The sequence below is a fragment of the Trachypithecus francoisi genome, unplaced genomic scaffold (assembly GCF_009764315.1).
Source record: "Trachypithecus francoisi isolate TF-2019V2 unplaced genomic scaffold, Tfra_2.0 Lachesis_group3, whole genome shotgun sequence".
Taxonomy (NCBI): Eukaryota; Metazoa; Chordata; class Mammalia; order Primates; family Cercopithecidae; genus Trachypithecus; species Trachypithecus francoisi.
The window spans coordinates 43,420,621-43,444,614 of record NW_022681468.1 but is presented as its reverse complement, the minus strand read 5'-3'; the positions used below and the strand labels follow the sequence as shown (position 1 = coordinate 43,444,614).

Genomic DNA, 23,994 nt, shown 5'->3' with positions numbered 1-23,994 from the left:
ACCACACAATATTTGGATCCTGGTAGGGCTTAATTTTCTATTAATCATGGTTTTGTATCTTTGTTCAATGTTGAAACATAGTCATCAGTGCAAGAAATAACTATCAAACCAGCCCGGATGATGAGATGAATGAGAAAGCAGCCTAGACTTTATATGAGGGGAATTTTTTAAAGAGTAATGTATAGGCCCTGGGTAGGAAGTAGGTCATGGGTGGTGGAAAAACGTTCATTGATTTCCAAAAACCTGGTTAATCCACTAGTGACAGTAAATTTTATCAAAGCTTACTGGCCATGTCAGACTCAACAACTTATCTCTGCTTTTTTTTTTTTTTTCCTAGCATTGTAAATTTTTTTTAACTGCTTTGTTTTCTTCTTCATACACAGGTATTGCACTGCACAGGCCATATTCACGTATATGATACCAACAGTAACCAACCTCAGTGTGGGTATAAGAAACCACCTATGACCTGCTTGGTGCTGATTTGTGAACCCATTCCTCACCCATCAAATATTGAAATTCCTTTAGATAGCAAGACTTTTCTCAGTCGACACAGCCTGGATATGAAATTTTCTTATTGTGACGAAAGGTAAATTAGATCTAAAATGTGAATTTGAAATTTTTAATTAGTCTACAGCATTATTGAATATTCACCGTAGCAAAGATTCAGCGTTGGCCATGCATGGTGGCTCACACCTGTAATCCCAGCACTTTGGAAGGCTGAGGCCCGCAGTGGGATGGATCATCTGAGGTCAGGAGTTTGAGACCAGCTTGGCCAATGTGGTGAAACCCCATCTCTACTGAAAATACAAAAATTAGCACTGCGTGGTGGCGGGCACTACTCAGGAGGCTGAGGCAGGAGAATCGCTTCAACCTGGGAGGTGGAGGTTGCGGTGAGCCAAGATCACACCACCACACTCCAGCCTGGATGACAGAGCAAGACTCCATCTCAAAAAGAAAAAAAAATTACTCAGTGTTAAACTATGCTTTCCACTAAATTGAACAGAATAATACATCCTATAATATTAGATTAACTGTGTAAATTAATTCAGCCACATTTATTGAACACTTACTCTGTACTATGAATGCTTACTTTACTAAGTGCTATCCAGAAATTAAGATGAGTCTTTTTTTCCCCAGTAGAGGCTCTGCTTACTTAAAGAGAGAATTTCAAAGATATGCAGTGTGTATTTTGAGCAAAGATAGATTACCTTAGGTTGGAGACTAGAAAGCCAAGTGTTTGTACATCTCTTCATCCTACATATTTTCCTTGAGAAGCTTCAATCTTGCCCATGGTTTCTATCACTATTTCCCACATTTATTTCTGTAACTAATTCTATTTAATTGCCAACTTAATATTTCTATCTGGATATTCTTCTGTATTGTAAACTAAGTATTTCTGTAACTGAGTTCAGTACCACTACTGCCCCCAAACAACATCATCATCAAAAACTGCTTTTCTTCCTATAACGCTTATCATGGTTAATACACCACATTATGCACGTGACTCCAATAAAACTTTGGAAGTCATCCTTAACTTTTCTTTTACATTCATTGGCTACATACAGTTGATGTCTAAATCTTAGAGATTTACTATCTACATATATCTCTTGATCCATTTCCTCCTTTCCATCCTTGCACTCCTGCCATTGAATTCATCAGCTCATTATTACCCTTGACTTGAGTTGTTGGCATAGCTGCCTTTTTGCCAACAGATTTGTACCCTTGTAATCTTTCATCCAAGTTGCCAGAAAGTGGGTGCCCTAATGTGAAAATCAGATCATGTCATTCTGTTGTTGAAAATGCCTCAAATGCTTCCCTTCATCTTTGCACACAAAAATATTTTGTTTATAAAAATACTAGATGAGGGAAGTAAATTTTCATTTATCAAAAGACGATGTGCATTTTAAAAGACTCAAAAAAAATAGACCTACACAATACAATCTAAACTTAGCATGGCAAACAAAGATATTTATGTTCTGGCCCTTGCCTACTTCTCCAGATTAATCAAGAGGAAGAGGGACTACTTATTCTGATGTGGCCGCCACCGCTCTATAGCTAGAGAGCTCCCCATGCTGTTTTAATGTCTTAGTGTAGCGGTCCCCAATCACCAGTACTGGTCCGCAGACTGTTAAGACCCCAGCTGCATAGCAGGTGAGTGGTGAGCATTCCCACCTGAGCTTCACCTGCTGTCAGATCAGAGGCAGCATTAGATGCTCATGGGAGTGGCAAACTGCTGTGAACTGCATTTGAGGGATCTAGGTTGTGTCCCCCTTATGAAAACCATCTCGACCAGTGCCTGATGATCTGAGGTGGAACAGTTTCATCCTGAAACCATCCCCACCTCCATCTGTGGAAAAATTGTCTTCCACAACCTGTCCCTGGTGCCAAAAAGGTTGGGGACCACTTTCTTACTGCCTTTGCACATACTTTCTTTCCTATTCTGTAATGACATTTTCTTCACTTCTTAACACATACTTACCTTCCAAGCGCATCTACTCCTTTGTGGGGCTTTCCTTGTTCCTTCAAGAAGAAGCTGCACTGATCCTTGTACATACCTCTTTTGTTAGCATTTACTCTACTATCGTACTGCTTGTCTCATTTTTTACTATAATGCTATAGTATAGTATAGTATAGTATAGTATAGTAGCTGAAGGGGACATAGGTTCTGTAGCCTGACTGCCAAATCCTGGCTTTGCTGCCTATATACAAATGATCTTGGACACATTAGTTCTTAGTTCTTGTCTGTAAGCATCAGTTTCTTCATAATACTAACTTGAAGATTATATGAGAAAACCAATTTAAGCACTTAGCCATAATATAAAGTAGACAAGAAACCCCACCCCATTGGACAAGGAAATATGTCAAAGCTCTGTCTTTGGAATCACATGTTAGATTCACTCATAGCTTGCAGCTCTGATACTTACAATGTGGCCTTGGCCTTGGTACTTAACAGTTGTAAAACTCACATTCCTTATCTATAAAATAAGAATCATGGCCGGGTGCTGTGGCTTATGCCTATAATCCTAGCACTGTGGGAGGCCGAGGCGGGTGGATCATCTCAGGTCAGGAGTTTGAGACCAGCCTGTCCAACATGATAAAACCGTATCTCTACTACAAATACAAAAATTAGCTGGGTATGGGGGCACGTGTCCGTAATCCCAGCTACTTGGGAGGCTGAGATAGGAGAACTGCTTGAATCCAGGAGGCAGAGGTTGCAGTGAACCAAGATTGCACCACCGCACTCCAGCCTGGGAGACAGAGTGAGACTCCATCTCAAAAAAAAAAAACATACCTCAGAAGGATGTTGTGAGGATTAAAGAAGTCTGTTGAGTGCCTAGTGGGCATAGTGAATGCTTCACTACTGGTGTCAACTTTAAGAAAATGAATATAGAAAAGCTAAGAATTATTTTAAGGTGTTTACTACTAGTATTCATGTAAATGTATGATGGAACACAGATTTCCATCCTATTTTGAGGAATTATTTTTTATTTTTTTGAAAACTTAAGGTAACAAAGTAGAGGGGAGGCCAGGGAGAAAGGAAGGTAATGGAGCAAAAATGAGAAAAGGAGTGACATTACCCCCTAGTTACAGCAGAAAATTAGCAAAATGATCATGACAGGAGGTAACAGTAAAGACAGTCAGCTCATATATCAACCAAGACAGTTTTGAGTTTGACCAACAGACTGTTATTTTCTGGTTTAGAGCTCTTTCCAAGAACTTCTCGCATCTATAACTCCTGAGAACCAAGCTATGGAAAAATTTTGCTCAATTTTAAGAAAATCTAACATATCAAGCTCCTAAACTCCAAAATATTCCACAAATAGCTGCTATTTACTATACTCAGTAATAATCATTTAAAATTATTCAGCACTTTATTTGAGCATCTACTATGTTCATGGGACCTAAGTAGAAATGAAGATGAACAGTTTCTGCCTCAAAATAAGTGAGTCGTATACTGCTTTAGATCACGGGTTTCCTAGTCCATTAAAAACACTTTTTGGTCATATTTTCTGGACACCCCGACCCCTTTGGTATAGAATATAACCTATGTAATTCTCTAAAGTTTAATTAACTTCACCTTTCTTGCTTCAATATGTATAAAACTGACCTTCTAGGAAAGCATGTACAGTTTATATTTTTGACTTCTTGGTATCTTTTAGTGATAGACACACCTCAGATTGAGAAGCACTGATGGACATTAGATTAAATCAGCTTCCTATGACAATATAAACAAGACCCTCATTAATCTGATCCCCCTACCTACTTCTTCAGCATCATCTCATACCTGTCTCCACTAACCATATTATAGAATCTTTGTTACCCACACCACATTAAGCATTTTAAAAAATCTTTTGCTTATGCCGTACCTTTTTCCTGAAAGTGGTTTTGCCTTTCCTTTGTCTCTCTCTAGTCATAAGTCTCCTATAAGAGGCTGTTCCTCATTCTACCATTCCTTTGCATGGATAGGATTCCATGGAATAGATTCTCATCACTGCATTTATCACATTATTTCCTAAGTAGTACAGTACATCTACTGGAAGATTAGCCACGTGTTGAGTTTTGTCTTTGCATTTTGATGCCTAGAATAATGCAAGGCACATATGGGCATATTAAGATTTGAATAGTGAAAAAGTCTTTAATTCCATGGGGATTTTATTTAAACAGAAAAATATAAGACCAATTAAAATTATTTTTAAAGCATAATTTCAAGAAATATGACTGATTTTGTTTAAAAACATGTTTTCCTTTATAATGCTGCCACCTGGTGTTGCTGTGTTTAGAGATGGCCCTTTGTAAAGAATTGAGGGTTTGGGCTGAGTTTGGTTTGGTTTTTGACAAATCAGTTTTTCATTTATGTATTTATTTTGTAATAAACTATGGAAGATCTTGCCTTTAAGTGTGAGAACACAAGCAATGTTACTTTTATACCTTTATAGGATATCTTGGCTATGTCATTCCTGTAGTTAAGTGGGGTTTTTTTCACACACAGCATGTTATATAAGGTTTGCTTGCACCTCAGTAAGAAAGTCCTCTGAAATCTAAAGGCTGAGAATCTAAAAGCTTAACTCATGTTTTGCTCCTAGAAAGACCTGAGAAGAGAGTATTTCTGTTCAGCATGGTACTAAGAAGATAGCTTTCTCTTTCTCATGTCATAGTTGCCGTTACATACTGCTTCCAGAGAATAAGATCTAGTCTCTGTCTTAAATAAAGGTCTACTCTCTGCCAGCGAGATAGATAGGGTAATTGGATTGTTTTCCAATCTATTTTCATTTGAAATATTGTTTTATCTGAAATTACCCCCATAATTTCATGTAATGCCAAAAACTAAACTGAGTACAAGAGCATCTTCTAAAACCAACATAATTCCTTTAGTTCCCATTTAGTGCAGATGCTCTTTGGTTGATGATAATAGAATTGTGTAGTGGCTATTGATTTCTCAGAGTGAGGTGTTGCCTAGGGGCTTAAAAGTTACTACATCAAGAATTTGGCTTTATGAAATAATGTTATTGATTTTATCTATATTTTAAAGTAAGTGTCAGTGACTACCTTTATAACTTTTACTATTTAATTTAGTAGTACTTCTTATCTGTTTATTAATACCCTGCCTTGTTACCAAAAGTATGTATAATGAGATGTGGTAAGAATAGGTAACAAGTAGGCTGGGCACGTTGGCTCACGCCTGTAATCCCAGTACTTTGGGAGGCTGAGGCGGGCAGATCACCTGAGGTCAGGAGTTCAAGACCAGCCTGACCAACATGGAGAAACCCCGTCCCTACTAAAAATACAAAATTAGCTGGGTATGGTGGCACATGCCCATAATCCCAGCTACTCGGGAGGCTGAGGCAGGGGAATCACTTGAACCCAGGAGGTGGAGGTTGTGGTGAGCCGAGATCACACCATTGTGCTCTAGCCTGAGCAACACGAGGGAAAATTTGTCTCAAAAAAAAAAAGACTAGGTAACAAGTTTGGGTGAAGAGGATAAAAGAGTTAAATAACAGGACGAACCTAGAGGATTTAAAGAAATGTGTGATATTGCATTTAATAACTGTAGTTCCTAAAGGTGAGGTGTAAATTTATTCTAAGCAAAGGAAGATGCTCTTTATTTTTGAAAATTCACTTATCCATAAGATTAATGCCTATCAGTTAACTTGGGAGGAGAAAAATTTTTATCAGTTAGTCTCCCTTTTTTTCTTAAATCTTGTATTTTTTACTAACAGAATTACCGAATTGATGGGATATGAGCCAGAAGAACTTTTAGGCCGCTCAATTTATGAATATTATCATGCTTTGGACTCTGATCATCTGACCAAAACTCATCATGATAGTAAGTACAATAGAAGAACTCAGAGATATTCTAATTACTTAACTGTTGCAACCTCTGTACAGTTTGGCTACCCATCGAATTCTCTGGTTAAAATGAACCAGTCTTCCCAGACTAAATGTGTTAACAGGCCTATTCAGTAGAGATCTTGACTATTTTGTGTTTTGTATTTGTTGCAACAAGTATCGGTAAAAATAGAATCATTTAATCATTGACAAAACTTGCTGGCATTTTAAATACAAAGACTTGAAAATCCAAATATTATAGAGTATTGAATAGCATAATTTTCAGAATTCACATAAATACTCAGAACAGTGGTTGGTATGTAAAAGGCACTCAGGAAATATTTGTACAATCAATGAATGTGAAGGTGGTGAACATCACATTTGGTAATAAGTACCATTTTTAAAAATGTTTATAAGTGCATAGTTATGTGTGTATATTTATGGGTTACATGAGATATTCTGATACAGGTATGCAATGCATAAGGGTAAATGGAGTACCTATCACCTCAAGCATTATCTTGTGTGACAAACAATCCAGTTATACTCTTTTGGTTATTTTATTTATTTATTTTTTCTTTTGAGACAGGATCTCACTCTGTTGCCCAGGCTGGAGTGCGGTTGAGCAATCTCGGCTCACTGCAACCCCTGCCTCCCGGGTTCAAGAGATTCTCCTGCCTCAGCCTCCCAAGTACCTGGGATTATAGGCGTATACCACCATGCCTGGCTAATTTTTTATTTGTAGTATAGACGGGGTTTCGCAGTATTGATCAGGCTATTCTCAAACTCCTGACCTCAGGTTATCCACCTGCCTTGGCACCTGGCCTCTTTTAGTTACTTTAAAATGTACGATTAAATTATTTTTGACTATAGTCACCCATAGCAAGTACCTTTGACATAAGATTTGATTCTGAATTTTACTCAAATGAATGTTAAGATCCCAAGATGTTAAACTTTGGAGTATCTCACCTGTTTAATCTGTACCTATGCATGACTTCCGACTGTGATTGAGGATACCTGAATATCACTGAGTTGATGTGATTGATCAGCCTTGAACTCAAGAGTAAATCCAAGTCTGCAGTCAGGACCACCCAATCCTCAAAATAATACCATCATTAGGATTTATTCAGTACTTTCTCCCAAATCAATATTTAATTTAAATTGCCTAAATTGCCAAAAGACTTACAATGTGGTATCAATTTATATTTAAATATGCTACGTACAGCTTTTTAAAGCATCTTTGGTTCTCTGGAAACTTTAGTCAGAATTTAAGGAAGTTATTGTGGCACCATTTTCTTGAAAAAGGCTACTGATTATTCTCTAATGTTACACTTTCAACCTAAGTCATTAAAGAAATTTTAGTTACTGAAGATTGTATATTCATGAACTCTTCACTTAGCTCATTGGCAGCAAAGGAGTTTTTTTTAGGGGGTTTGAAAAAGGAAATGGGTATATTTTCAGCTATTCTGGGACACACTGTCTGAATTTAAGCAGTTACAACTGATTCCACTAAATAAACATTTGTTTTCTAAAACAATGATCAGCATTCAGCATCTGTTCATTTAATTGAAAATTCAAAGTTACAATATTTTCTTTGCATGATTCTCTTCCTTTTTCCCCCTAGTGTTTACTAAAGGACAAGTCACCACAGGACAGTACAGGATGCTTGCCAAAAGAGGTGGATATGTCTGGGTTGAAACTCAAGCAACTGTTATATATAACACCAAGAACTCTCAACCACAGTGCATTGTATGTGTGAATTATGTTGTGAGGTAAGTTTGAGAAATAAACGTTTTTGGGGAATAGTGATTCTTTTTGGATATTCTGTTCATTTATAGGAAGATAAGATTATAAATACTAACTAAATTTTAATTCGTTTACATCTCTACCAAATTATTATTTTCTGTACTCTGACCTAGGTTTCCAGTCCAGCTATTCTACAGTGATACCACTAAATACTGTCAGTAGTTGTCTATCCCCATACCTTCACTCCTATTTTTAAAAAGACCATGAGAAAAACACCAGATCCATCGACTGGTTTGGTCTAGTTACACAGGTATCGGCATATATTATCTCAAGACAGCTGTGTTCTTTTTGTAGGAAGAATACTGACCTAGGTTTGTATCATAGCTCTAGCACTCATTAGCTCCCTGACCTTGGGGAAGTCTCTTCATTTTTCTGAATTTCATCTATGTAGATAATTGTTCAGAAGGTTATAATGAAAATTAAATGAAATTCTATAAGATTAATAAGCTGTATGATGTAATACATGGCTCTTGTATATTCATGAACTCTTCACTTAGCTCTTTGGCTTGTGAATATTATGTACATCACAATTTAATCTTTCATTTGATCTATTTTACTGCCCCATCTAGTCTACCTGTCCACATTATTACCACCTTGTAGTGCACCTTGCCCATTACTGCCAGGCTAAGCTTTCTAGTGTGGATATCTCATCATCTTATTTTCCTTAGAATTTTAGTGATCTTTTTATCACTTCCAAGATAAACACTTGCCTAGGTGTATAGCATCCTTGTTTACCATCATACTCATGCATCAGAGATTTAGCCTTCCCTTTAAAATCTAGGGTCACCCCTGTTAGGAAGACTTTGGCCAGTTTTTATTTTTGCCACTTCTGACACCATCCTTTAATGTTTTTATATTAGTGCCACAGTGTTCTTTTGTGACTTTACCATTATGTATGAATCTTCCACTTGGAATGTCTTTCTCTTCCTCACACCCCAGTCTGCCTAGCAGATGCCACTTGATCCCAAGTATCAGCTCGTTAGCTTCTCAGTGAAGCAAGCCTTCTCTATTTTAGCAGTTATCACAGTGTATTTTAATTGTTTACATATCTACTTTCACAATGGCTTATAAATTTCTTAAGGTCAAGGGTTGGCTATTTTTATCTTTGCATTCTCAGTTCATTTCAGATAGTGAACATTTAATATGTTAATTAAAGGAGTAATTTACATTTAAGCTACTGGTGAAGATAAACTGTTGCTCATCATCCCTCTTCAACCCTATCCTGTAGGTGGTATCACCTTATGTTCTTACCACCAAAGAAAATATGGCCCCTCTCTTAGGACTATCCTTAGATCATGCCTCATATGTTGATGCCAAAGAGTTCTTTTGTGCCAATTTCATAACGTGTGTCAGCACAACAATTCTGAAGATTTGTTGGTATCCTTCATGTACTTGACTACAAATTGCCTTGTCATCATCATTCTTCCCAAAGGATATTTGAAATTCTTTTTTTCTTTTTTTTTTTTTTGAGATGGAGTCTCACTCTGTCGCCCAGGCTGGAGTGCAGTGACGTGATCTTGGCTCACTCCACCTCCTGAGCTCAAGCAATTCTCGTGCCTCAGCCTCCCAGGTAGCTGGGACTACAGGCGTGCACCACCACACCGGGTTAATTTTTTGTATTTTTAGTAGAGACAGGGTTTTGCCATGTTGGCCAGGCTCTTGAACTCCCAGGCTCAAGCGATACATCTGCCTCAGCCTCCCAAAGTGCTGGGATTATAGGCATGAGCCACTGTGCCCAGCCTGCGTATCTGAAATTCTTAACTGAAATTAGTCAAATTATCTTGTACTGGGAATTTTTTTTTTAATTTCAACTTTTATATTTGATTCAGGGGATACATGCATAGGTTTGTTACATGGGTATATCATGTGATGCTGAGGTTTGGGGTACAATTGATCCTGTCACCCAGCTAGTGAGCATAATACCCAACAGTTGTTCAACCCTTGCCCCTCTCTCCTACTAGTCCTCAGTGTCTGTTGATGCCCTCTTTATGTCCACAAGTAACCCGATGTTTAGCTCCCACTTACAAGTGAGAGCATGCAGCATTTGGTTTTCTGTGTTCTGGGTTATCTCACGTAGGATAATGGTCTCTGGATGCATCCATGTTGCTGCAAAGGACATGATTTCATTCTTTTTTATGGCTGCATACTGTGCATTGTATTGGGTCTTTATTTTGTAATAGCATTTTAAAACCCTAAATGTGACAAAGTACGCGTGAGTGATCATGCATCTCAAGAAATCTTAAAATGTTCCTGTCCATAAAGCAGAATTTTTTAAGACTTTTTCACAGTCCCCCTTCCCCTCACTGTGTCAAGTGCTCATTTGTGAATTACTAATTTCTCTTGTTTTGACAGTGGTATTATTCAGCACGACTTGATTTTCTCCCTTCAACAAACAGAATGTGTCCTTAAACCGGTTGAATCTTCAGATATGAAAATGACTCAGCTATTCACCAAAGTTGAATCAGAAGATACAAGTAGCCTCTTTGACAAACTTAAGAAGGAACCTGATGCTTTAACTTTGCTGGCCCCAGCCGCTGGAGACACAATCATATCTTTAGATTTTGGCAGCAATGGTGAGTAGTTATTTTGTTAATGTCCTAAATTGTGTCTCTTGCTACAAGCCCCATTTCTTGTTTTTTTTTTTTTTTTTTTTGCCCCATTTCAACTAAACATTACTTTGACGTTTTTTGTTGGTAATCATTTGGACATTACAAGCTAATATATTTTTATAGTTTTCTTAAATGTATTTGCCTAAATATTTTTGCCCTGGTAATTTCTTACCATTCTTGCTTTTTTATATTGTTGGAAATTGTGCTTCAAAGTGTCCTTAAGGTATTTCTTCTTCCCACATAAATTTTTCCTGGCTACTCTATTTCTGTATCCTGCTGTCAGATTTTCTCCACAGTTTAGCAGAGTTACATGGAAGTAGGCATTGTTGCATTAAAGGATAAAAAGGCAGTCATACTATAACATGAAGCATTGAAGATGAAAACTGCAATTTTAAAGTAGAGAACATTTTAATGTATAAAAAGGTTGGTGTTGCCTTTTGTCTTTTATGCCGTAGAGATTAAGAGGAGGTATCAATAGTGGATTGTAAAGATAACCCAGACTTACGGTTATACTATACTATTATATGTAAACTTTCTGATGAAGGAAAATTTGTTAACATTTTGTTGTTTGATGAATTAGACAAACCTTTCGTGAAAAAGAACACAAATTTTTTGTATGTTAAAATCCCTGTGGCCGGGCGCAGTGGCTCACGCCTGTAATCCCAGCACTCTGGGAGGCCGAGGCGGGTGGATCACTTGAGGTTAGGAGTTCGAGACCAGCCTGGCCACCATGGTGAAACCCCGTCTCTACCAAAAATACAAAAATTAGCTGGGCGTGGTGGTGTGCGCCTGGAATCCCAACTACTTGGGAGGCTGAGGCAGGAGAATTGCTTGAACCTGGGAGGCAGAGGTGGCAGTGAGCCAAGATTGCACCATTGCACTCCAGCCTGGGCAACAGAGCAAGACTCTGTCTTAGGTTAAAAAAAAAATCCTTGTATACTTTAGACTGACTCATATTTTTTTCCCCACAGACACAGAAACTGATGACCAGCAACTTGAGGAAGTACCATTGTATAATGATGTAATGCTCCCCTCATCCAACGAAAAATTACAGAATATGAATTTGGCAATGTCTCCATTACCCACCTCTGAAACGCCAAAGCCACTTCGAAGTAGTGCTGACCCTGCACTCAATCAAGAAGTTGCATTAAAATTAGAACCAAATCCAGAGTCACTGGAACTTTCTTTTACCATGCCCCAAATTCAGGATCAGCCACCTAGTCCTTCTGATGGAAGCACTAGACAAAGTTCACCTGAGGTAGGTGTCATGATATAATCAGAAAGAGACAACTTTCAGATTTTAACATTCAAGAATGTGTTTATAAGTTTGACTCAAACACTCATTTGAACCACAAATTACATTTGTGTGTGTGTTTGAATTTTAGCACTTTAAAATTATTGCAAGAGCTATTGCCTAACTTAGACCTGAGCATGTTTTAGGCTCAAAGATAGTCAGGAACATGGGAAGAAACTAGCTTAATATAAACCAAAAGGTGAAATGTACATTGTTTCTCTATTATTTATATCAGTAGGACAAAAACATCTTGAATTTGGACATTTAAAGAGAATAGTACTAAATGTGCTCAAGGTAGCCACAGCCTATACCTGTTACCCCTTTTAGTTTGTTTTATTGTGTTTTGTTTTGTTTTGAGAATCTCACTATCACCCAGGCTGGAGTGCAGTGGTGCAATCACAGCTCACTACAGCCTCAACCTTCCAGGCTCAAATGATTCTCCCACCTCAGCCTCCCAAGTAGCTGGGACTACAGGCCCGCACCACCATGCCTGGCTAATTTTTTAACCTTTTTTTTTGTGGAGTCAGGGTTCTTACTACATTGCCCAGGCTGGTTTTAAACTCCTGGGCTCAAGCGATCCTCCTGCCTTGGCCTCCCAGAGTACTAGGATTACGGGCGTGAGCTACCATGCCTGGCCCATTACCCCTTTGAGTTGGAGAACTGTCTGGTAGCAATAGACTTAACAGGGTTTAAATGGGAAAGGACCTTATGAATTCTTTGCCCAATTTAGTCCAATTTCCATCACTATTTTGAAATTTTGGATAAGTATAACATGAAAATAACAAGTGTTACATAAAATACTTAGTAACTGGTCTTTTTTATTCTGGATCGTTTTGATTTTAATTGTCCTATAAACACAATAAAAATCATCTTTAAAGGCTAGGCTGGCCAAGACTGGAGATACCACACAGGGCTTTATTTCTAAATCTAGAATGATTCCATTTTAGGGCTTCGTACATCTAAAAATATACTCAGGAGTAGGGCAACTTAGATCTGAACATTATAACTTGATAAATGAGGCATAAATAAGCTTTAATAAGTGGTAAGTAATTCTACATTAAATATTTGTTGGATAAAACTGACAAGCTAAGAGTAGGAGATTTGACATCTCATAGCCTTGTGGTGAATGAATATATATCCTATGCTCTGGTTGCTTAATTTACCCAGCACAAAAAAAATGTTTGGTTCATCTTGGTTTTTATCTAACAAAAGTAAATCTAACAACAACATTAGAATGAGGAAAGCAAAATTTCTTGTTTAGAATACACAGCTATAGTTTTTTGTTAAAATTCTTGCCCACAACTCTTAAAATAGTAATAATGTACCTTCGTTCAGGTATATGCAGGTAAAATAACTTAAGTTTCTACTCCCACCCCTAACAATAGCTGTGAGATTTTTACGTAGCTCAGTCACCACAGGAATGAGCCTTCTCAGCTCAAAGATAAATTCCAGTGAATGTAGCATCTAGTTAATTGGTCAATTAGGTACCATTGTGGGATGTGAATTACCAAATAGGTTTTATTCTTTAGAATAAGGTGTTTCTTTTCATCTTAATTTTATAAATGATGTTACATTACATAGTCAGAAATATGTATATTGGCAAAATTAGTTACCAGTATAAGCTTCAAAATGTCACTATTTTCACTTTTTTTTTTTTTTTGAGATGGAGTCTCACACTGTCACCAGGCTAGAGTGCAGTGGCACGATCTTGGCTCACTGCAGCCTCCGCTTCCCAGGTTCAAGTGATTCTCCTGCCTCAGCCTCCTGAGTAGCTGGGATTACAGGCGTATGTCACCATGCCCAGCTAATTTTTGTATTTTTATAGAGACGAGGTTTCACCATGTTGGCCAGGATGGTCTCAATCTCTTGACCTCGTGATCCACCCGCCTTGGCTTCCCAAAGTGCTGGGATTACAGGTGTGAGCCACCGAGCCCGGCCTAGTTAAATAAAATTTGATAAACACAATGGACTTGGTTGTGTGTTTTCTGGTTTTTTTGAGATCTAGTTTGAAAATTCTGACAACTAGCAAAATATATGGAGGCTTCTTCAGGAAATAGTAAACGTATTTCTTTTTACAGCCTAATAGTCCCAGTGAATATTGTTTTTATGTGGATAGTGATATGGTCAATGAATTCAAGTTGGAATTGGTAGAAAAACTTTTTGCTGAAGACACAGAAGCAAAGAACCCATTTTCCACTCAGGTATATGAACTTACTTGTTTTATATTAAATTTATATTAAATTTCATTAATTTTTAGTCTGAAGTAACTTTGAGTTTCACTTGTTTTTTATTTATAAAGTGTGGCCGTTGTAAAAACTCATGTATTTGCTGTTTTAAAGGACACAGATTTAGACTTGGAGATGTTAGCTCCCTATATCCCAATGGATGATGACTTCCAATTACGTTCCTTCGATCAGTTGTCACCATTAGAAAGCAGTTCCGCAAGCCCTGAAAGCGCAAGTCCTCAAAGCACAGTTACAGTATTCCAGCAGACTCAAATACAAGAACCTACTGCTAATGTCACCACTACCACTGCCACCACTGATGAATTAAAAACAGTGACAAAAGACCGTATGGAAGACATTAAAATACTGATTGCATCTCCATCTTCTACCCACATACATAAAGAAACTACTAGTGCCACATCATCACCATATAGAGATACTCAAAGTCGGACAGCCTCACCAAACAGAGCAGGAAAAGGAGTCATAGAACAGACAGAAAAATCTCATCCAAGAAGCCCTAACGTGTTATCTGTCGCTTTGAGTCAAAGGTATTTATGTGTAACATTCAAGTTATAGTTCTTTTATTATTTTTGAGATAAATGTATGTGATAGTACATGATTTCTAAACTTATAGCAAACTTTCTGATATATATGCCCTAAGGCACATTCTTGAGCACTCAAAAAACTTTCTAAATTAACCTCATATATTTTTGTTTTCTTTCTTTCTTTTTTTTTTTTTTAGACAGAGTCTTGCTCTGTCACCCAGGCTGGAGTGCAATGGTGCAATCTTAGCTCACAGCAACCTCCGCCTCCTGGGTGCAAGCCATTCTCCTGCCTCAGCCTCCCAAGTAGCTGGGATTACAGGCATGCGCCACCACGCCCGGCTAATTTTTTTTGTATTTTTCGTAGAGACAGGGTTTCTCCATACTGGTCAGGCTTGTCTCGAACTCCCAACCTCAGGTGATCCCCCTGCCTCAGCCTCCGAAAGAGCTGGGATTACTGGCCTGAGCCACCACACCCCAGCCCTATTTTTTCTAAAATAATTATAAATTCTAAAAGTACCTATCTAAATGTGGGAGGGTCTTTCGACACCTTTAAAATAAAATCCAGCTCAGTTAAGTTCTGTAAATATGTAAGAGTTGGCTCAGATGTACTTCTTGCAGTTGTTTAAATCAGACTAGTTAACTACCGTTGCTACTTAGATGCTTCCATTTCTTAAGAGCTCTTTTTTAAGCTTATCTGAAGAAAAGCCCTTCCAATTTAAGGGTTATTTCCAATTGCACATTCCAAATTGAGCCTTCCATCTTCAGGATTCAATATAGATATTTACAAGCCCCTCTTTTAAAATTTTATTATAGTTAACTTGTATTAAAGTTGCTTTTATTTTTCACTACATATTTGTAAAACATTAGCTATATATATATATTGCAGGCTACATAGGTTTTCTAACTCTATACCAGAAATCTAAGCATGAATTATGACATTACTTCTATGGAACTAGTTCAAACAAACATATGGACACAACCCAATTTTTAAGTTATACTTTCTGTATATAATTTGTAAGGGGATTTCACATATTTTGAGTTTGAGGCTATAGCTAGAAGAAATTAAGTTTTCTAATAAGTGTGTGGAATAAGTGTGTGGAAGAGGGGAATGATTCCTCCTCCACTATGTCTAGACTAAGCCAGATATCAATAGCAATAGGAAAGAACCACTGTCGTAGCCAGAGCACATAGCTTTTTTTCCCTGCCTAGCATTCCCACCTTGATCTAGAGTGCTGGGAGACGTCTTTTCCCTAAGCTTGGAAAAGATCGTGGGGCTTTAGATGAACTCAGAAGTACTTTCCATTACTTTATTTACTGTGTCACTAACTCACTTTTGACTCTGAGCTCCACAAGGGCAATCATAGTGTCTTGGGTATTTTAGTGATACTAATACTTAGCTCATGACCTAATGTGTAGTACTTCCTCAGTAAATGGTTGTTGGGGCAGGGCGCAGTGGCTCATACCTGTAATCTCAGCACTTTGGGAGGCCGGAGTGGGTGGATCACCTGAGACCAAGAGTTTGAGACCAGCCTGGCCAACATGGTGAAACCCTGTCTACTAAAAATACAAAAATTTGCTGGGTGTGGTGGCACGCGCTTGTAATCCCAGCTACTTGGGAGGCTGAGGCAGGAGAATTGCTTGAACCCTGGAGGCGGAGGCTGCAGTGAGCCAAGATCATGCCATTGCACTGCAGCCTGGGCAACAAGAGTGAAACTCCGTTTAAAAAAAAAAAAAAAGGTTGTTGGACTGACAGATGCATGAATACAGTAATAAAAATGACAATCACTTCTAAGTTATAGTTTACTATCAGCTACAGAGGATGGGATATCCAGTTTTCTGAACAACTGTTCTCTTGTACTTGTCAAAGCCAAAGGGTAACACATCAGATCACTTTAGCAAATTTTTTTTTTTTTTTTTCTGAGACAGAGTTTTGCTCTTGTTGTCCAGGCCGGAGTGCAATGGCGTGATCACGGAACTCAGCTCACCGCAACCGCTGCCTCGCCGGTTCAAGCGATTCTTGTGCCTCAGCCTCCCGAGTAGCTGGGATTACAGGCATGCGCCACCACGCCCAGCTAATTTTATATTTTTAGTAGAGACAGGGTTTCTCCATGTTGGTCAGGCTGATCTCAAACTCCCGACCTCAGGTGATCCGCCCGCCTCAGCCTCCCAAAGTATTGGGATTACAGGCGTGAGCCACTGCGCCTAGCTAGCAATTGTTTTTAAACATTAGTTCCAATGTAGTGTACACTGAAAACTTTTATGAAAGGAATTTCAAAAATTAAACCATTAAAAACATAACTACTAAGTTACTACTACTACTACAATGATATTTACATGATAGACTGAGTTACATTTCATAAAGACAATATATAAGAATTTTTAAACTTGCCTGTCTGTATAATAGAAGTTTTATAGAAATTTTTTAAAAACCAAAGAAAACTGCAAAATAAGAGAGCAGTTAGATCACTTACCTATTTGGCATTCTCAACTATCTGGAACAGCAAGGAGCCATTATGATTATGCATTTGGTTTATGGGGGGGTCTTGAAAAGTCAAAATACAGCAAAGCTGATGTACTTTACTCATTAGAACAATTCTTCATGATTTAATATTAATTTTAGATATACATAGTTCATGTTTGATAACCAGATCAATACTGAGTGAAAATAGCATAGTGGGAAGAGCAGGGGAGGGGAGGTAGGGATCTGGAGACCCAGAGTGTGCTTCCATATCACAACTAGTGAGCAGTAGGACTTTGAGAAAGTTACCCAATAGGCCTCGGGATTCTCATTTATAAAATGGGTATGATATGCCTGCCTTATCTATCTTGGGAACTTAAGTAAGGTTAAAATGAACTAATGAACTTGAAATGTTTTATAAACTGAAAATGCTATACGAATGTGAAACTGATCTTGTATTTCAATAGTCCCAACAGTATCACTGCATTGTTATGTTAGGTGGAATAAAAGGACAATATTTAACTGTTTTGACTCTACAATAATGTCAATTTAGTTGTGTTCAGCTCTATTTTATAAAATAGGAATATGCATACTGTAGAAAATTTTCTGTTAAATTAAGCTTTGAGGGCCAGGTGCTCATGCCTGTAATCCCAGCACTTTGGGAGGCCAAGGTGGGCAGATCACTTGCGCTCAGGAGTTTGAGACCACCCTGAGCAACATGGTGAAATCCCATCTCTACAAAAAAAAATATATATAAATCAGCCATAATCCCATCTACTTGAGAGGCTGAGGTGGGAGGATCACTTGATTCCAGAGGCAGAGCTTGGTTGCAGTAAACAGAAATCATGTCTCTGCACTCCAGCCTGGCTGACAGAGTGAGACCCTGTTTCACCCCAAAAAAAACAAGCTTTGACTTTTAGGGTGATACACTTTAGTAATCAGGAGAGTTACGTTATGTATATTACATTCCTTAATATTGGAGAACTAAGGAATTATGTATTTTCTTTAAAAGAGCTCACTGGATATTTTTTTAAAAAATAAAAGAGCTATATTTTCATTTAGAATTTTTTTCTTTTCAGAACTACAATTCCTGAGGAAGAACTAAATCCAAAGATACTAGCTTTGCAGAATGCTCAGAGAAAGCGAAAAATGGAACATGATGGTTCACTTTTTCAAGCAGTAGGAATTGTAAGTATGAGAGTAATAGGTTTTGCTTTTCTAGCTAATGTGCTATTTCTGTGTGTGTGTGTGTGTGTGTGTGTGTGTGTTTCCACGTTTCTTCCAAATCGTAAAGTTATATTTTCAGAATTTATACATTGGGTTTTCTTACTCTGTATACACTGGTTTTTAAAAATAAAAATGTTTAATGAATACATTCTTGGTATAAAAATTCCAAACAATTCCAATGTATTTGGAATTAAAAAGTGAAGTTCTCCCCTTACTCCACCCTGAATATCACCACCAATCTCATTCTCTTCCCTTTAAGTTACTTTGCCTGATTAAAGGAACTGGTATTGGCCGGGTGCAGTGCCTCACGCCTGTAATCCCAGCACTTTGGTAGGCCAAGGCGAGGATCACTTGAGGTCAGGAGTTTGAGACCAGCCTGGCCAACTTCGTGAAACCCTGTCTCTACTAAAAATACAACAATCAGCCAGGCGTGGTAGTGCACGACTGTAATCCCAGCCACTCTGAAGGCTGAGGCAAGAGAATAGCTTGAACCTGGGAGGTGGAGGTTGCAGTGAGCCGAGATCAGGCCACTGCACTCCAGCGTGGGCGAGAGAGTAAGAGTCCATCTCAAATTAAAAAAAGAACTGCTATGTTTTGGGGTAAGTCAATGGTGGTATAATACATTCTGATATTTTCAAACTGGAAAGTATTTATAGACAGCATGGTCATAATGGATGGCAAATAACTTTATGGTCATAATGGATAGCAAATAAAGTATTTAAAAGAATTTAGGGTAGTATTTTAGAAATTGCCTATATAATGTTATTAAATTTACACCGATTTCAAGGTTTTTGGTTGTTTAAAAAAAAATTGAACAAACTAAACTTGAAATAACTTTACTGTTTATAGGGAACATTATTACAGCAGCCAGACGAGCATGCAGCTACTACATCACTTTCTTGGAAACGTGTAAAAGGATGCAAATCTAGTGAACAGAATGGAATGGAGCAAAAGACAATTATTTTAATACCCTCTGGTTAGTTGATTCTTCTTGACCTTGAACATCACAAAGACAAAATACATGAAACATTTTTGTTTAGGAGCTTCAATCTAAGTGAGAAATGACTTTGGTTTCTTAGCAAGATTAAAAAGTAAAGTTGCGGCCAGGCGCAGTGGCTCACGCCTGTAATCCCAGCACTTTGGGAGGCCGAGGCGGGTGGATCATCTGAGGTCAGGAGTTGGAGACCAGCCTGGCCACCATGGTGAAACCCCGTCTCTACTAAAAATACAAAAATTTGCTGGGTGTGGTGGCAGGCGCTTGTAATCCCAGCTATTTGGGAGGCCTGAGGCATGAGAATCGCTTGAACCTGGGAGGCAGAGGTTGCAGTGAGCCAAGATGGCATCACTGCACTCCAGCCTGCGTGACAAGGGTGAGACTCTGCCTCAAAAAAAAAAAAAAAGTAAAGTTGTATTTTATTTAATGGTCTTAATACAGAGATTAGCATTTCAAGGTGGAGCTTTTCATTTTTCATAATTTTCTTTGACTTTTCTATGTCTGTGTGCTGTCAATATTGATAGAAGCTGAAATTTGTGAATTTTTATGACTACTTTTTTTTTTTCTTTTTTTTTTTTTTGTGAGACAGGGTCTCGCTCTGTTGCCCAGGCCTGGAGTGCAGTGGCATGATCATAGCTCACTGCAGTCTCAAATTCCTGTGCTCAGGCAATCATTTTACCTCAGCCCCCTGAGTAGCTCACACTACAGACATGCCTCACCACGCCCAGCTGCTTTTTGTAGAGATGGGGTCTCACTACGTCGCCCAGGCTGGTTTTGAACTCCTGGCCTCAAGTGATCCTCCTGCCTCAGCCTATGCTAGGATTACAGGCATCAGCCTCGATGCCCACCATATTTGTGCCTTTTTCCAAACTTATTTTTTTGTGCCTTTATTGTATCCTGTAAACATTTCTGACATAGCAACAGTATCACTTGATTATACTTACTTTTTTACAAGTTGTTGTTTTGCCAGGTAGACTAAAAAAACCCTTCCAGAAGTTTGCTTTATTTTCTATGATACCTAACACATTGTGGGTGTTTAATAAATATTCATTGACTAGATGAATGTATACTTAGGTATCTCGTTTGTTTTTCAGATTTAGCATGTAGACTGCTGGGGCAATCAATGGATGAAAGTGGATTACCACAGCTGACCAGTTATGATTGTGAAGTTAATGCTCCTATACAAGGCAGCAGAAACCTACTGCAGGGTGAAGAATTACTCAGAGCTTTGGATCAAGTTAACTGAGCTTTTTCATAATTTCATTCCTTTTTTTGGACACTGGTGGCTCATTACCTAAAGCAGTCTATTTATATTTTCTACATCTAATTTTAGAAGCCTGGCTACAATACTGCACAAACTTGGTTAGTTCAATTTTGATCCCCTTTCTACTTAATTTACATTAATGCTCTTTTTTAGTATGTTCTTTAATGCTGGATCACAGACAGCTTATTTTCTCAGTTTTTTGGTATTTAAACCATTGCATTGCAGTAGCATCATTTTAAAAAATGCACCTTTTTATTTATTTATTTTTGGCTAGGGAGTTTATCCCTTTTTCGAATTATTTTTAAGAAGATGCCAATATAATTTTTGTAAGAAAGCAGTAACCTTTCATCATGATCATAGGCAGTTGAAAAATTTTTACACCTTTTTTTTCACATTTTACATAAATAATAATGCTTTGCCAGCAGTACGTGGTAGCCACAATTGCACAATATATTTTCTTAAAAAATACCAGCAGTTACTCATGGAATATATTCTGCATTTATAAAACTAGTTTTTAAGAAGAAATTTTTTTTGGCCTATGAAATTGTTAAACCTGGAACATGACATTGTTAATCATATAATGATTCTTAAATGCTGTATGGTTTATTATTTAAATGGGTAAAGCCATTTACATGATATAGAAAGATACGCATATATCTAGAAGGTATGTGGCATTTATTTGGATAAAATTCTCAATTCAGAGAAATCATCTGATGTTTCTATAGTCACTTTGCCAGCTCAAAAGAAAACAATACCCTATGTAGTTGTGGAAGTTTATGCTAATATTGTGTAACTGATATTAAACCTAAATGTTCTGCCTACCCTGTTGGTATAGATATTTTGAGCAGACTGTAAACAAGAAAAAAAAAATCATGCATTCTTAGCAAAATTGCCTAGTATGTTAATTTGCTCAAAATACAATGTTTGATTTTATGCACTTTGTCGCTATTAACATCCTTTTTTTCATGTAGATTTCAATAATTGAGTAATTTTAGAAGCATTATTTTAGGAATATATAGTTGTCACAGTAAATATCTTGTTTTTTCTATGTACATTGTACAAATTTTTCATTCCTTTTGCTCTTTGTGGTTGGATCTAACACTAACTGTATTGTTTTGTTACATCAAATAAACATCTTCTGTGGACCAGGCCCCTTTGATCAGTTTTTATGTTCAAATATAAATAATATTTGCTTCAACACCTCCAACTCATAAAATTGTTTACCAACAGTTTAAGCACTTTATGAAAATTACATGGTACTGGTTATTTCTACATTTATCTTATTGCCATCACCTTAATGTATGTTGAGTCCCTAAATGTCATGTTAAATAATAACAACCATAATATCGCATTGAAAAGAGTATGTTATTAGAAAAGAAATGTCATTTTTAAGTTTCTGAGCCTATTAAAATGTTCAAACACAAAATTTTAGTATTTTTAAAATATGCATGGGATGAGTGAAGCCGTTCTCAGCCTTATAGTCACATAATGTTACAAAGGCTAGAGTTTCTCTGAAGATTTCTAATCTATTCCCATTAACAGATTAATAAATTTAGACCTCAAATGAAGAATAATTTGCCCAAGCTTTAAAAGCAATACATGGCAGACCAAAAATTTAAGCTTAAGTTTCCTGACTCTAAAGTCAAACTTAGAACAAATTTGGTTTGTTTTTGTTTTAATGATACTGCATTTTAAAACAAAGTAGCTTTATCCTTTTTCTCCTGTATTTTTCTTTTGCAAAATAGCTGTATTCTTTTATACTTATAATCTCATTTTAAAAAATCCGACAGTGTAGAAAGATACTTCTTAAACCCAAAAAATCACTATGAATCCCTGCACCTACAGGTACAGAAAATTATTTTTATGAACAAATTATGTAGGAAGTGCCAGAGCCTTATGTCCTGTACCCTGAGGTATATATACTGAACAAAAGGAACTGAGCCACAGATATCTTAGGCGGCTGTTTTTATCTTAGAATGGAGGATAGTGATTACAATTATATGAAAATTTTGGAACAAAAGTGAACAATACTAAGATTCAGTGCAAAATTGTGGGGGAGGGGCACACGTATATTTAACCACAAATACTGTGACCCAAAGTGCTTCAACATTTAGTTACAGATAGTAGTACACTAGAAGTGGTATTTTAGAATAAAGTAGTTGCTTAGTATTCACAGGTCACAAAACAAAAAATTATGCTTATGTAGCTGATTAGCTTCAGTTGAAAACTATTTGTAAATCAGTAGATTAATGACCAGCAGTTCAGGAAAATGACTTCTGAAAGCATTGAGAAGGGAAAGCTACGTTAAAGGACAGTACAGCTGGAAGGAAGCAAGTACTTACCTACTCAGTCACTCAGAAAACAAGCTACTTGGAGTGCTTTAAGCTACAGAATAGAAGAATTAGCCCTTCCCAATTTTATGCACCGTCACAAATTTCTTCATAATGGTTTTAACCAAGGCTTATAACCCAACCCTGGCAACTATAATTCTAGAATAGTTGTTCTCTCCTTAATATTCCTTTCCCCTCCCTATTTTATGAAACAGCTGTTATTTCTTTTATACTCATAACCCAGAAAATGAGAATGTATATTCTGAGTATAAAAGAAATGTAGCTATTTCATTAAAATACAGGAGAAAAAGAATAAAGCTATTTCAATTTTTGTAATGCAGTATCATTAAAAACAAGTTTGTTCTAAGTTTGACTTTAGAGTCAGGAGACTTAAGCTTACATTTTTGGTTTGCCATCTATTACTCCTAGAGCTTGGGTAAATCATTCTTCATTGAGGTCTAAATGCTATATATAGTTCATTCATAGCAGTACCAGATAAGGGAGGAGTATATCTATAGAGTATATAGTCTTGAAGAAGTGATCTAAGGTTCAGAGCTTTTGAGGTGGCCATCAGTGACTCCAAAGCCCATGGAGCTAACCACCCTGCAGTGCTAGCCAATCCAGTTGAACATACGCTTTTCTCCATTGTTAACTGTGTTAAAATAGCAAACAGAAGGCGGCAATGGAGGTGTGGAAAACTGAGGGTCCGATGTCACTTGAAAGTAATGAGATCACATAACACATTGAGGGAATGTCCTAAGAGGGGCGGCAGGGCATAAGTAGAAATGAATGAAAGTTTTCAAGTGCTATTTAGTGGGTTCTGAATTCGAACTAGAGATTGAGATCTCCAGTTACGGAGACATTAACTCACATTAACGAGGTAGTGAATGGGAAAGCTTCACAACTATAAAAGATTGT

The 23,994-nt window shown here is 37.4% G+C and overlaps 1 protein-coding gene across 4 annotated transcripts in view; it reads left to right on the top strand.

Annotated features, from left to right (window-relative positions):
* HIF1A (hypoxia inducible factor 1 subunit alpha) overlaps positions 1-21,896 on the top strand; it is a 53,542-nt gene extending 31,646 nt beyond the window's left edge. For 2 of the 4 annotated variants that reach the window (XM_033187804.1, XM_033187803.1), the window contains exons 6-15: positions 384-586; positions 6,219-6,325; positions 7,949-8,096; positions 10,483-10,703; positions 11,711-11,997; positions 14,112-14,234; positions 14,373-14,806; positions 18,341-18,449; positions 19,338-19,464; positions 20,577-21,896. In XM_033187804.1, coding sequence (XP_033043695.1) covers positions 384-586; positions 6,219-6,325; positions 7,949-8,096; positions 10,483-10,703; positions 11,711-11,997; positions 14,112-14,234; positions 14,373-14,806; positions 18,341-18,449; positions 19,338-19,464; positions 20,577-20,728 — 1,911 coding nt within the window. In that variant the 3' untranslated portion in view covers positions 20,729-21,896. The remainder of the gene's footprint in view (positions 1-383; positions 587-6,218; positions 6,326-7,948; positions 8,097-10,482; positions 10,704-11,710; positions 11,998-14,111; positions 14,235-14,372; positions 14,807-18,340; positions 18,450-19,337; positions 19,465-20,576) is intronic. The other 2 variants (XM_033187806.1, XM_033187805.1) reach the window with 2 other exon arrangements.
* Positions 21,897-23,994: the final 2,098 nt, after the last annotated feature.